A 15,378-nucleotide genomic window follows, 5' to 3' on the forward strand; every position below is an offset into this window, starting at 1 on the left:
TTTGATGTTCTAGTTGAAAATATAACATATTGACTTCCTATTATGTCAGATTAGATTTTTTTTTTTTAGGCCTGCTTACAGTATCTGCTCACAAAGCAAACTTTCTCTTCTCCATTTTCTAATGTGAGTATTTGGGAATTAAACAAATTTGGTTAAATTATCATTTAGTTTTTGCATCACAGTTTTATGTAAATATTGTGTGCAAGTGAGCCTAACATCCTATGACTTTCTTTTCTTGTACGGTTTTTATTTTTGCCTGAGAGTTAATACTTTGTTGTTGTTGGCTTCCTGTTCTGTGATTCTTTCACTAATTCACCCCCACACTGTCTGCCAGAAATGTAAATTACTTCTTGACATGTTCATACACATCACATACTTCATCCGTTTCTTTTGTTTTTATTTTCTTGGAGACATCCTTCTGGAACCCTCCATCCTCCTGTGCCGTGATAGTGAAATGCGTTTCTACTTGGTATGGTGGTTTTTCTTATCACTTTTGGGGCCCTCATCCCTTCTGAATTAGCTTCAGGCACAGGGCACTGTTTCTAGATCAGGGAATCTTTGCTCTCCACAACCTCAAAGTTTCACATAGAATAGTTATGTCTAATATTCTTAATGAATGTTAGTTGTAAAAATATATAAATGTTTTCATTTGAAAGTACATCAGGTCACAATTTTTGAATGGCAATTACTTGAATTTTTAACTATGTCTCCTCTTTTTTAAAAAAATTAATTTATTTATTTTCAGCCGCGTTGGGTCTTTGCTGCTGTGTGCAGGCGTTCTCTAGTTGTGGCGAGCCAGGGCTACTCTTTGTTGCCGTGTGTGGGCTTCTCATTGCGGTGGCTTCTCTTGTTGTGAAGCACGGACTCTATGAGCGCGGACTTCAGTAGTTGTGGCATGTAGGCTCAGTAGTTGTGGCTTGCAGGCTCTGGAGCACAGGCCTGGTAGTTGTGACTCACGGGCTTAGTTGCTCTGTGGCATGTGGGATCTTCCCGGACCAGGGCTAGAACCCATGTCCCCTGCACTGACAGGTGGATTCTTAACCACTGTGCCACCAGGGAAGTCCTATATTTCCTCTTTCAAGTAAAGAATTTGCAATCACTTACAAACATGGAGACAGCTTTTCCACATTTCTGTGAAGCAATGACATAGCAAACATCAATATTCCTATTTTATGTTAAGCATGCCACACAAAAAGCATTTTCCTAAGCACACACTGTTCCCATATGCCATTCTTGCTACTGGAGAAACAAAAATAAGTGAATGACACCTGGACCCTGCCTTGACAGAGCTCAAAGTGCAAAGGAGGCAAAAGATGTTTTTAATGTTGACTCGACACTATCTGTTATTTGTCCAGTGTGTACCCTGATGAGGGTGTGATCATGAAGAGTTAGAGAATGCTCTTGAGAAGAGGTTGTAAAGTAATGTCATTTGGGGGTTTTGAAGGAAAAGTATATATACACACACACAAGTCAGACACTTATTTAGTTTTTGCTTGACGTGATTTCCTTTGTGCAGAGGACTGAGGTCTGTATAGATCTATGTCCTCACAAACGGCATTGTCATGGAAAAAGTGAAAGTGACATGACACCATTTGTAATGACGGCTTCTAAACCAGGTAGCCGAGGACCCCGCAGACCCAGTCATGCAGGTCCAGACACTGAATCTTCATCAGAGGCAAGTTTGCAAATATGAGTTACAGTGCTTCCTACCTGTGTACTCTGGCATCAAGAGCTGGCCACAGAAAGAAGAAAAAAGAGCAAATGGTCACTTTTTGTGTAAATTTTTAGTTAGTATTTATTGCATTGAGTCTAGAAGACTAGAAAACTAACACTTGCTGGACACATACAATCTGCCACACGCCCTGTAGACACTTTGGCTTTGGCTCAGTTGATCTTTATGAGAACCCTACAAAATGGATATTATCCTCTCACTTCATATACAGAGAAATCAAGTAGAGATGGAGCTGAAACTCCTCTATGCCAGCTTTAGAGCCTGTGCTCTTTCCATAATCCTTTGCAGCCTTGAAAGTTTTTGATATTTTTATTTGTAGGTAATGTCAATATTTTACATTTTTTTTGTGGGAGTCCTTTCTATGTCCTCGTATGGTAAGAATTTCAGAGACAATTTTATTTTCTTCCAAATTACTAAAAAACAAAATACAGGAATTTGTCATTTTTGCCAAAAATATTGCAACAATCTGCTAACTGGTCTTTGGGCTTCTAGTGTCTTCTTTCTGCAATTCACCCCCGCCATTGCCACTGAATTACGCGTTTGCTTTTCCCTTATCAGAGCCACTGTTATAACTCCTACTCATCTTTCAGCACCTGCCATAAAATGTTTTCTCGTGGGCAAATCTACCTGCCTCCCAATGACGGAAGTAACTCTTGAGTGCTTGCTTCTTGGTTCTCCCATAGTGCTTTTACGTGATTTTAATATAGCTCTTACCTTAATGTAGTCTAAGACTTTATTTGTCTGATATCAACTAGACTGTGAGATCCTCAAAGGAAGTTAGATATTGCATTTATTATTTGGGAAATGTGTAGAGGTGGAACGAAACATTAATTCACAAAGAAAGATTTCATTTTGTCTAAGACTCACCTAAGTTATAAGTAATGAAGGAGTTTAAACTGTTGATGTCAGTAAGGGTAGGACTAGGGTATCATGTTTTGATAGTCACAGCTATTAGCTATATGATATTGGAAAGTTACTCATTCTTTATACTTTTGTTCTTATTAGTAATAGTAGTACGTCTTCTAAGGGTTGTCATGAGGGGAAGAATGAGATGGCCGATGTAAGTTTTTGATATAGGAGTGATAGAAAGCTAAGGCTCAGTAAATGGCCCTTATTATGAACAATGAAATGTATTATAAGATTTGTTTGTTCAAAAAACAATAGCAGGCTTTGTGCAGTGGCAGTATCGTAGCCAATGATATTTATCCGAGGCACGATTATTGCTAACTGAAAACTTTTCCCAAAAAACAATAGCAAAAAACATTTATAATTTATGTGTATAGAATCAAAAATAAAACTGATATCCACATACTCACCATATTTCTAGGACCCCCTCTTCAGTACTTTCTCCTACCCCTTTTCCCAGAGGTACCCACTAAGATGAGTTTTGCATTTACTCATTCCTTGCTTTTCTTTATGATTTTATCATGGGAGACTATATAGCTGAACAATTTCTTGTTTAGCTTTACATGTTTTGGACATTGTATAAATGGAAATACATTGTGTGTATTTTTTGCTTCTTCCCTCTCAATATTATATTTGGGAAATTTATGCATGTTGATACAGATATGGTTCATTCACTCTTACCCCTGTATAGTCTTTCATTGTATGACTATTCCATAGTTTATTCATTCATTCATTGATTTGTTGTCCTGACAAAGGAAATTTGGGCTGTTTCCAGTGATGGTTTTTGTTGCTGCTTTGCAATCATGGTTATATATGTCTCCTGGTCTACATTTGTAGAAACAGGATATATGGTGGTATGTGAATTATGGGGTTTTGGGATATATGCTTCTTCAACTCTACTAGATATTTCTGTATTGTTCTCCTACCAGCATTGTATAAACATTCTTGCTTTGCAACAATCTCTCTAATGCTTGATATTGCCCAACTTTTAAATTGTGCCAACTGTGTGGTTGTAGAAGAGTATCTCATTGTGGTTTTCATTTGCATTTCCCTGTTTTTTAATGATCTCCTATGTGTTTTTAAATGTTTACTAGCCATGTGTTTCTCATTCTGTGAAGGAACTATTCACATCTTTTGTCCATTTTTTAATAATCTTATTGGTCTTTTTAATTGAACTATCCAAATACAAATGTGGATCTGTCTGTCTTTGCAGTTCAATCAGTATTTGCTTCATGGATTCTGAATCTCTGTTATTAGGTGAATAAACATTTAGGATTGTAAATCCCCTGAATATATTGACCCCTTTTAATATTATTAAATGGCTTTCCTTATACCTGGTAATATTCTTGCTCTGAAATCTACCCTGGTATTAATATAGCTACTCCAGTTTTCTTTGATTAGTGTTAGCATGGTATATCTTTTTAATCCTGTCACTTTTAACCTTCTTTTGTCTTTATATTTAAAGTGGGTTTCTTATAGGCAGTATATAGCTGAGTCTGGTGTTTTAACCGATCTGATAATCTCTGCCTTTCAATTGGGTTGTTTAGATTCATTCATCTTCAGTGATATTATTTATATGGTTAGGTTTAAATCTACCATCTTGCTATTTGTTTTCTATTTGTTTCATCTGTCTTTATTCTCTTTCCCCTCTTTTTATCTCTTTTTCAGATTTTTTTATAATTCCATTATATATTCTTTTGGCTTTTAGCTATAATTCTTTTATTAATTTTTTAGCTATAAGTCTTGTTTGTTTTCTAATGCATGCATTAACTAGATACCACAATGTTTTACTATTTTTTGTGATTTAGTTTTTAGTATTTTTTGTTGACCACTATTATGCCTTCTTTATTTTTTAATTAATTAATTTTTAATTATTTTAGCCCTAGCATTTTTTTTACATTTTATTTATTTATTTAAACATCTTTATTGGAGTATAATTGCTTTACAATGTTGTGTTAGCTTCTGCTGTATGACAAAGTGAATCAGCTATACGTATACATATATCCCCATGTCCCCTCCCTCTTGTATCTCCCTCCCACCCTCCCTATCCCACCCCTCTAGGTGGTCACAAAGCACCGAGCTGATCTCCCTGTGCTATGCAGCTGCTTCCCACTAGCTATCTATTTCACATTTGGTAGTGTATATATGTCAGTGCTACTCTCTTACTTTGTCCCAGCTTACCTTTCCCCTTCCCCGTGTCCTCAGGTCCATTCTCTATGTCTGCGTCTTTATTCCTGTCCTGCCTCTAGGTTCATCAGAACCATTTCTTTTTTTTTTTTTAGATTCCATATACGTGTGTTAGCATGACCTAGCATTTAAGAAAAAATTTTTTTTGGCTTTGCCACACAGCACGCGGGATCTTAGTTCCTGGACCAGGGATTGAATCCATGCCCCTTGCAGTGGAAGTGTGAAGTCTTAACCACTGGACCACCAGGGAAGTCTCTATTATGCCGTCTTTGCTTTTAAGCTATTCTGATGTTCCTTTTCAGATTTTTGAAAGAAAAAGGTAATATTCTTTAGTTATTGAATTCTAATATTATTGGTCAGAGATTGCCATCTTTATTTCTCCAGCTTTTTGAAATTTATGGCAACTTTATTTATGGACCAATTTGTGCTCAGCTTTCATGATGTTTTTGTTTGAATGAAAACAACATATATTTTTCAATTGTAGCATTCATTATTGTGCAGTGTCATATATATCAATTAGGTCAAGTTTGTTAATAAATGCTATACTTATTCTCTCTTGTTTCAGCTGCTGAGAGAGGTTTTAGTATCAAGGTTATTCTAACCATGTGAAATGAGTTGAGGAATTCTTTCTTATTTTTTGGAATAATTCATGAAAGAGTAGAGTTTATTGGTTTTGTTCTTTAAATGTTTGCTAGAACTTGGGTTGATTAAAACCCAAGGTGGAGTTTTGGGTTATGGAGGTGGATTTGTCAACTTTACATTTCAGTTGTGTCAATTTTGCTTCACATGTTTTGAAACCAGATTCTTAGATGCATACATATTTAAAACAGCACCTTATCTCCAGTGCTTTTTTTCCCCTCCTTGAAGTCCTTTGCTTTTTTGGGGGGTGGATATCTTTCTCTATATTTTGACTTTCAATGTTTCTTATGTCTTAGGTGCGTTGGTTAACAGTATATCACTGAATTTTAAAAATATATATAGTCTGACAATCTCTGTCTTCTATCTGGGGAGTATAGCCCATTGACATATTGTTATAAGTGGTTATATATCTTGTCATACCATCTTATTTTATGCTTTTATTTTTCTTATTTCTTTGTTTACTTTTTATTATTTTCCTGCCCTCTTTTATATGTATTTAGTTTTCCTCATTTAGCATAATGGTTAAGAGCATGGGCTCTGGAATTCAACTGTCTGAGTTAGAATCTCAGCTTTATCACAAACTGATCTAGGCAAATTAATTTAACCTCTTCATTTCTCAGTTTCCTTACCCAAAAATGGGGATAATAATTGCAGTTACTCATAATATTGTTGCGAAGCATCAATATAAAATGCTTAGAACAGAGCCTGGCACAGACTTGCTATATATGTGTTGGACTTGTCTTTAAAAAGAAATTACATTTTTTTCTTTAAGTGCTTACCCTAGAAATTTTAACCTGAATATAAAATATAACAAAGTAAAATGTTAATCAATATCTTTAGTCCCCTTCTAGAGAGTATATGAATCTGAGAACACTTTAACTCTGATTTCTTACCTTGGTGCTTATATATATATATATATATATATATATATATATATTTCTTTTTTGGGGGGCCCAGCATTTTAGTTCTATCTAGTTATTCTTTTTAATTCTCACAAAACAGACATTTTATTATTGTTTTATACTTTAATAGCTTGTTTAGATTATCCACATATTTAATATCTATTTTCTATGCCATCTTTTCTAATGTTTAATATAATTTCTTAAATTCATCTTCATGCTAACTAAAGTTAATATAGCAAAATAATTTAAAGAGTTAAAACAAGACTTTCAGAAACCATCAATCCCTTGTTCTCTTCCATGTTCCTCTCTCTAGAGGAAATCCCTTTTAATTCTTTTGGTTAATCCTTTTGGCATTGACTTCTATATCTTAAATATCATGCTTATATTACTAGTTTTTGAGTGTTTTTTCCTGTTGTAGGCATAATCTATTGACTTTTCCCTGTGAAAGATGAAGATTTACCCATTTGTCCACTTTTTCTCCCTCTCCCTTCCCACTTTCATCACCCCCATGCACAATTAGAATGGGAATAATTGCTAAGTTGTTACAAAGTTTGTTTTGCACAATGAAAAGGGTTCTGGAGATAGATGGTGATGATCGCCCAACAATGTGAATGCACTTAACGCCACATAACTGTACCCTTAAACATGGTTGAGGTGGTAAGCTTTGTGTGATGTGTATTTTACCCCAATTAGAAATATTCTTGTCAGCTAGAGGGTATACTGAAATGTGTGTAGATTAAATGAAGAAGCATGGGTGGGATAAAGATGAAACAAGGTTGGCAAAAGTTGGAAACTGCTGAAGCTGAACCAGGGGTACATGGGGCTTCACTGTACTATTGTGCATGTTGACAGTTCTCTAGTAGATTTTTAAAATTTGAAAAAACTCAAACTAAATATTCTAGTAGTATAATATTCTTGAAGAAATATTTCCCATAGCCTATGGGAAATAGGCTGGTTTCCCATGGACTGGTTACTCCTTAGGTTTGCTGCACAGCTATGTCATTCCACAGACTTCTTCTGCTAGATTCCTCATTTCCTGGATCCTGGATCTTTCTCTTTCTTGTTTTACATCATTGTTTTGGAGAAATTTATCCTCCAGTAATATCCAATGAGAGGAAAAAGTTTTCCCAGTATCCTGTGAGAGCTCGTATGTCTGCTAAAATCTTTTTCCATTCTCACACTTAATTAATGGTTTGAGAGCTGAGTTGTGGTTACAAATATCGAGGAGTCATTTCTCTCCCACAGGCTAGCTGCTTTGTTGTCTCTTTCTTAGGCAGAGCTTGTTGTTTATTCTGGCACTGTATGTGAAGTCCTTGCATCATCAGACTTATGTGAGCATCTTACCACAGGCTTCCCATTTTGGTGAGCTTTAGACTTTGTCTCTTTCTCCCTTGTCCCGCAGGCCCTTAAAATGCAAGCTCACATCATCTGGGCTTCTCAGATGTTCTCAGGGCAAAAGCCTGTATCGCTACTCACTTATGCTTCTGAATTACCTCTCACTTTGATTTTGGGTTCCCTAACATCCTGCCAGATCAATGGCACATTTAACAATGCATTTCCCATATTCCATCCGGCAATCGTAGTTGTTTGAAGGATAGCTCAGGGTATGTAGTCTGCCTGGAAACGGTAGTCTTGTTCCTCATAAAGAACAATGAACTTTTAATATGTGGGCATAATTACATCTTGAAAAGATCCCTAATGAGCAAATGAGTTATTAATATCATTCATTCAGGAAAATTTACATTCAAGTACTAATGAGTACTGGCCACTATATACATTTTTCATTTTTATAAAGGCCACTGTATATTTTTAAATCAAAATTTCACTTATAATGGTTAATTTGCAATTCATATTCTAGTTCTCATAGAAACAATGTTGTTTACATATGCTTCATCTCGTTTACATCTAGAATGAGCTACTCTACATATGTACGTTTTCCTGCTAAATGACATTTACCTCTTGAAATTGTCAAAACTTGTTTTAAGCACTTCAGATGGACTGTTTTCCAAAATGTGTAAGTCATGTTATGCATTTCTTAGGCTTCATAAATTGAGTAGCACGGGCATCAGTTGACTCTTCCTTCATTAGTCAATCATTATTACTAAAAGCAGTGTGGTCCAATGGAAGGATTTGGACTTCAACATCAGACAGATCTGGAGACACATCTTGGTTCTACTTCTTACTAAGAGTGTGATCTTAGGCAAGTCACAATCAGTGATGTGGCGAAGCCAGCTTGTACTGGCTCACCAGTGCCTACTGGTAAGTTTTCAGCAATTTTATGAGCTGATTCTTAAACACAGCCAGCATTAAAAATTCAATTACATAAACTTATAAGTAAATAATTTATATTAAAAAGGGGTAGTAAATACTCAAAATCCTTACCTCCTCAATAATTTACTATGTTTATTATTAGCTATGCCCTTGAAGCTGTTTAGATTTCTTGTATCTGTGTAGAAGAAATTCTATACAATGATGTGCCACTGCTCATCTTTTTGCAACTCTGCCTTCAGTGCTGTCACATTGGTTGCTTGAAATTGGTCATGTGTAAGTATTTATACCACAGATATTGGCAAGTGCTACAAGTCAATATTTGATGTATTGTTTTGTTGGTTGTCTGGACCTAAGAAAGTTATAGAAAAAAATATTAATAATACAGAGTAAATGATTGTGTGTCATCTGTAACTGTTACATTGTGAGTAGGACAAAAAATTCAAGGAAATACTCTTCCGCTGTTTGAAAACTATTATCCAGTTCAGCAAAGAAGCTGCTCATGTCACTAATGAACAAGTGAAATTCTGGTACATCTTTGTTATTTTCCTTTCATTGTGCTTGTTAATTTAAGCAAAGATATCAGTCAACAGTCATGTGAGGACTACTCACATTTGTCAGATTGTATGTTGCAGTTTGGCTCCCAATATAAGAGTTTGGCAAAAATCTAAACAAGCATAGTATGAGAATCAATTGGCTATAAGGAATTTACAGTAAAGAGCATTGCATATTATTGCTTGGAGATGGTGTATTACACATCCTTTATCTCAATAAAATTTATAATAAACATATATACATACAGGTACATACATTTTTAACATATAGCCACTTGTTAATATTTACCAATACACTATGCCTACTCTCTGAGATTAAGCTTCTTCATTTATTGTAAATCTGTTAACCCAAACTACAAGCACCATGCTTGACCAAGATTGCATTTTAATATTCATACCTATTTCATTCTAAGATTGAATACCAGTATTCTTTTTCTTCCTCCCTCTAAACCCTATATACAGACATAACTTGAGAGCCATTGGGATGTATAAAACTTTTTGCCTCTATTTGGCATGGCTCCAGAGTACAATTTATTTATTTATTTATTTATTTATTTATTTATTATTTATTTATTTATTTATTTATTTATTTTTGAGGTACACGGGCCTCTCACTGCTGTGGCCTCCCACTGCTGTGGGCGCTTCCGTTGCAGAGCACAGGCTCCAGACGCGCAGGCTCAGCGGCCATGGCCCACGGGCCCAGCCGCTCCGTGGCATGTGGTATCCTCCCTGACCAGGGCACGAACCCGTGTCCCCTGCATCGGCAAACGGACTCTCAACCACTGCGCCACCAGGGAAGCCCCCAGAGTGCAATTTTTAATATTCATGATTTTTTTGTATAGATCTTTAGTACCCTACCTTGATATCAACTGTCGTTTTTGCTTTTGTCAGAGCTCCTTCTTTTAGCAGCCTCTCCTGTCTCCTCATGATTCTCTCCCATAAATTATAGCCCAGGTTGTCTTTTTGTTGGTCTGGAGACTACATCTAATCCTATTAGAATTGTGCAAAAAATATGAGTAAGTAAATGCTAAATGAGGATCTAAAAAACTTTTCTATAATTGCTTTAGTCTGTTTACTCTAGCTGTGACCTCCTTTCTTACATGAAAGTCATTACGAACTATTTTAGGTATATAAAAAGGATTGTGGATAATGTAATCAACAGCTTCTCATATACCTGTTAGCCAGCTTAAGGAGTGAAACATAAGAGATGCAAAGGGCCCTCAGGCTCCTCCTTGTTTCCGTTTCCCTCCATTTTCTACCCAAAGGCAGCCACCAGCCTGAATTGATCATCCCCAGGCATGCTGTTGTATGTTTACCTCATATGTATATGTTCAGAAAATCCATGATTTGTTTTACATATTTTGCATAAAACATGATAAAAGTACTGTATATATTCTTTTTAAAATTAATAACCTTTATATTTTAGAGCAATTTTAGATTTATAGAAAAATTGAGCAGAAAGTACAGAGTTCTCATATATCGCATTCCTCCAATTTCCCCTACTGTTAACATATAGCATTAGTGTGGGACGTTGGTTACAAATGATGGGCGAATATTGATACATTATTATTAAAGTTCATAGTTTATGGGTTTTGACAAATATATAATGTCATGTATCCACTATTACAGTATCATACAGAATACAGTCCACCCATGAACAAGTCAGGGTTAGGGGAGCAGACCCACAGCACAGTGGAAAATCCATATACAGTTTTAATAGTTTCACTTCCTTAAAAATCTCCTGTGCTCCATGTATTCATTCCTGTATACATTCTTTTGAATCTTGATTTGTTGTTGTTGTTTAATATTATAGTTTCGAGGATGTCTTAGTCCATTTGGACTGATCTAACAAAATACCATAAACTAAGGGGTTTATAAGCAACAAACATTTATTCTTCACAGTTCTGGATGCTGGATATTGGGGATTAGGGTGCCAGCATGGCCAGGTGAGGTCCCTCTTCCACATTACAGACTTCTTGTATGCTCACGGGGCCAAAGGAGCTAGGGAACATGGTGGGGTCTCCTTTTAGGAGCACTAATCTCATTCAGGAGGGCTCCACTCTCATGACTTAAGCACCTCCCAAAGGCCGCTCTTCCTAATACCATCACATTGGGTGTTAGGATTTCAGCCTCTGGATTTTTTGAGGGGAAGACATTCAGACCAGAGCAGAGGGATATCTATGCTCTGATTCATTCACTTTAACAGCTGATTAGTGTTTCCTCTCTATGGATATACCCAAAATTAATGATCTGTTCTACTGTTGATAGGAAATAGGTTGTTTCCAGGATTTTGTTATTATAGAAAACTCTGCCTCAATAATCTCATATAATCTCTTTGTGAAAATACATGAGCGTTCCTCTAACGTATGCCCTTAGAAGTAGAATTAGGGAGTCATGAGATTTTTAACATTACCCCTTTATACCATAAAATGGATTCTAACTACGATTTTAAACAAAATTTCTATGTGAACAGGGATTTCAAATCTAATGTAATTTTTTACCTTCTGTCCCTTTAATGTGTGATACTCTCTCTTACCTCTGGGCTTATTCTGACCCTGGCTCCTCTTTTTAAAAATTTTCCCCCCACTCCCACCTCTGAGAAATTCACCTTGATGAGTCAACATTTCCTTTAGATTTCAGCCTAGAAGCCATTTCTCTAAGAGACTTTGGACTCCTGCCCACATCTGGATAAACGCCCCTCCCTGGCTTTCATGCAACGGTCCTTACATTAGCTGTTTTATAATTGCGTGTAAGTTCTCCAAGGACCCGAAGCGCAGCAGAGTTCACCATGATAGCCACTGTGCTTAGCATAGAGCCTGACACATTGCATTTGCTGAATTAAGGGAGGTATGAAGGAATGAATGTAGGATACCAATATCACCCCAACAATGGCAAAAACTAACCTCCTCTCCACAATAGTTGACTAGACCATCTCAGGCTCCATGGTCAGATGACAGGAAGATAGGGTTCAGGTGTCAAGGGTCAAAGATAAGGTCCCGAGACTGCTTTGTGCACAACAAGGACAAGGCATGTCAGTCATGGCCAGGAGAAATGTTCACAAGGAGGAGATGTTTTCAATTCAGACACTCATAAGCTGAGCCCTGCCTCTGTATACCAGCTGGGAGATCTTCAGATAATGAACCGTGAAAGACTGCTATGCCACGGCATTATGCAACAATTTTTCATTTGCCACCAGTCAGCTTCAGGGATCAAGGACAGCTGAACACATAACCCACTCATGCATGTTATTTTAAAGGAATATTTTAAAGTTATCAATATGATACATTGAGTTAATGAGGGATGTTCTTTGGGTGACAAATATTTACATTCCACATATGCCTCTTGATGTCAAGAGTGTAACTGTTTCATTTTCTTCTTTTTCTCAGGAGGCTGGGATACAGATGGAAAAGGCCCTTGTGTCTGGGACACATTCACCCATCAGGGAAGAGACAGACTTTTCAAGAACCAGACTGGTGATGTAGCTTGTGGCAGCTACACTCTGTGGGAGGAAGATTTGAAATGTATCAAACAGCTTGGATTGACTCATTACTGCTTCTCTCTTTCCTGGTCACGTCTGTTACCTGATGGGACGACAGGTTTCATCAACCAGAAAGGCAAGTGTTTCTTAAAAATAGAAGGTTGCAGCTTTAATTCAAGGTTATTGCTACAGCCTGGCATAATTAATCCAGGATGCTATTCTGCAGTGTTGCTTTGAGATTGCAAGTTTTTAGAGTGATTATAGGATAAATTTTTTGAAATAGGTTTGCATTAGCTTTCTCAGGACTATTATGGCTTCCCTCAACTGGAGATCTTTGTTGGGAGGGGTGGAAATAGATGGGCAGGAAGGGGGTTGGAATAAGTGTTTTATTTATGCAAGAGGTTATTTGACTGTTGACCTGAAGGTGAATTTCCAAAAGTTGTATATAAATGATGTTCAGTTGTGTTATGCTGTGATGAGTCGTGAAGAGCCCTGCGGAACTTGAGAAGATTCTGAGCATTTCAATTGAAGCTGAATTAGTGGAGCTAATTAACTAACACAGAGGTTAGCACCAGAGCCCCTGGAATCTGTTTACTTGGGATTAAGTGCCAGCGACGTCACACTATCTATGTAAGCATCTCCTGGGCATGGCTTGGTGCCTCAGTTTCCCCATGAGTAGAAAGGGATACTGTAATAGCTCCTACTTCAGAGTGTTGTTGGAAGATTAAATGAAATAATCTTTTAAAGTTCTTTACACAGTAGTAGCTGGTATAGGGTAAAAGCATTCAGTAAGTGTTAGTTATTATTCATATTATGCCTTGTAATGAAAAAGACTACCGTCCTATTTGAAAGCCTATTATTTATAAGGCATTTTACATACATTTTCTCTAAACCCCACAAATCAATGAGGAAGATATAAGTATCACATTTTACAGAGGTGCATGTTCAAATCCAGATATTTTGTAAATTTGTATTTTTTGGTGGATCTGGAATTTAAGCCTAAGGTCTGGCTAGCTCCTTCCACACAACAGGGTTGGCAGACTATGACCTGAGGCCAAACTTGGCCTGATTCCTATTTTTTTTAAATAAAGTTTTATTGCAGTACAACCGTGCCCATTCATTACGTATAGTTGGTTGCTTTCCCAATGTAATGGTAGAATTGAATAGTTGGGGCAAAGACCGTACAGCATGCAAAGCTTGAAATGTTTACTATGTGGTCCTTTATAGGAAAAGCTTTGTAACCCCTGCCTCACAATTTAAAGACTTCTTAATAAAGAACCGTTATGGCTCCTTTGTTCTGGAAAAGATTTCACATTACTCCCAGGGTTGGGACTAGGTGAGGCAAGGAGAGACCTAATGTGGAAAATTTGAGAGGCATGTACTTTCAGCATCTCACAACCGCAAGGTTGTGCATGAAGTCACCTGCTTGCCTTGCTACACCTCCAGCCCAAAGGGCTGGCATAGATATTGAGGGGTTCTTTTTTTTTTTTTTTTTGCGGTACGCGGGCCTCTCACTGCTGTGGCCTCTCCCGTTGCGGAGCACAAGCTCCGGATGCGCAGGCTCAGTGGCCATGGCTCACGGGCCTAGCCGCTTCGCGGCACGTGGGCTCTTCCCGGACCGGGGCACGAACCCGCGTCCCCTGCATCGGCAGGCGGACTCTCAACCACTGCGCCACCAGGGAAGCCCGAGGGGTTCTTTTTGAGTAAGTTATCTGATTTCCTACTTAGTAAGAACAACCTGTGATAACAGTTCCTAGGTGGACTTGTGCACTTGCACTGTAAGGTGGAGAAATCTCTGCATTGTGAAATGGAACCACAATTTATGCACTCACCCATAGCACATGGCCTTAAAGTAGCCTCCTCCAGATAAGCACAATGCAAGATTAGCAGGTTCATTACTTGATTCTAAAGACATTAGCCTCTTTTTTTAACCACTCTTGGTTGAAGGTCTACTTTCTTGGCATCACCTGCCAGTTTTATTTTTTGACTTTGAACTGTCGGTAATTTGTTATTCAGTTTAAAAGTTAACTCATAATTTCCCACCATTCTAATCCATCATCTGTACCCTGTCTTTTCTCTGGCACCATCATAACCCTCAAGGATTAAAAACTAAGAGTAATCTCTGAATCTTCTCGTTTCTTTGCTTCTTACATCTAATTGGTTGCCAAATATGATCCATTCTTCTTATGCCTTTTTAACTTCTCCCCTTCTAGCCTTCTTCTCTGTCCCTGCCCTGGTTTAGATGTTTTTGATATACCCTTGACAGTTATACCTACTTTCACTCTCTTTCTTTGTCCTTTAATCCTTCATACAAAATGCCACCACGGCAATTTTCTGAAAGCTTGGCCCAGGTCATGGTGGCTTGCATCATCTCCTGCTAAAGCAAAGGAAGATTAAAAAGTTCTTTTTTGTCATTTAAACTCCTTCATATATCATTCCAGTTTTTGACTTAGTCTTAACTCACCTCCGAAGCATTCTAGGCTGAATCACCCATGCACGTGGTCCATGCAATTCCTCCATGCAAGGCCCTAAGCACATAACCCATTACTTACTAAACATGCTATGCAGTTTTCCACCTTTGTAGAAATTTTCTTAAGCTCTTTCTCCTGCCTGGATTGGCCTTTTACAAAAACTCCCAACTATACCTGCTGAATGTTTATTCTACTGTTAAGGGCTAGCACAAATGTTTCCTCTTCTTTAGAGTCTTTCCCT

General features: G+C 37.4%; 1 protein-coding gene across 1 annotated transcript in view; it reads left to right on the plus strand.

Moving 5' to 3' along the window:
* The first annotated feature begins 1,582 nt into the window (after positions 1-1,582).
* Positions 1,583-15,378, plus strand: part of LOC103080649 (cytosolic beta-glucosidase-like) — a 108,274-nt gene continuing 94,478 nt past the window's right edge. Inside the window, 3 exon segments of the mRNA XM_007469001.1 lie at positions 1,583-1,675; positions 2,291-2,378; positions 12,575-12,803. Of these exon segments, the coding sequence (XP_007469063.1) occupies positions 1,583-1,675; positions 2,291-2,378; positions 12,575-12,803 (410 nt within the window).

Source organism: Lipotes vexillifer, unplaced genomic scaffold, assembly GCF_000442215.2.
Source record: "Lipotes vexillifer unplaced genomic scaffold, Lipotes_vexillifer_v1.1 scaffold179, whole genome shotgun sequence".
Taxonomy (NCBI): Eukaryota; Metazoa; Chordata; class Mammalia; order Artiodactyla; family Lipotidae; genus Lipotes; species Lipotes vexillifer.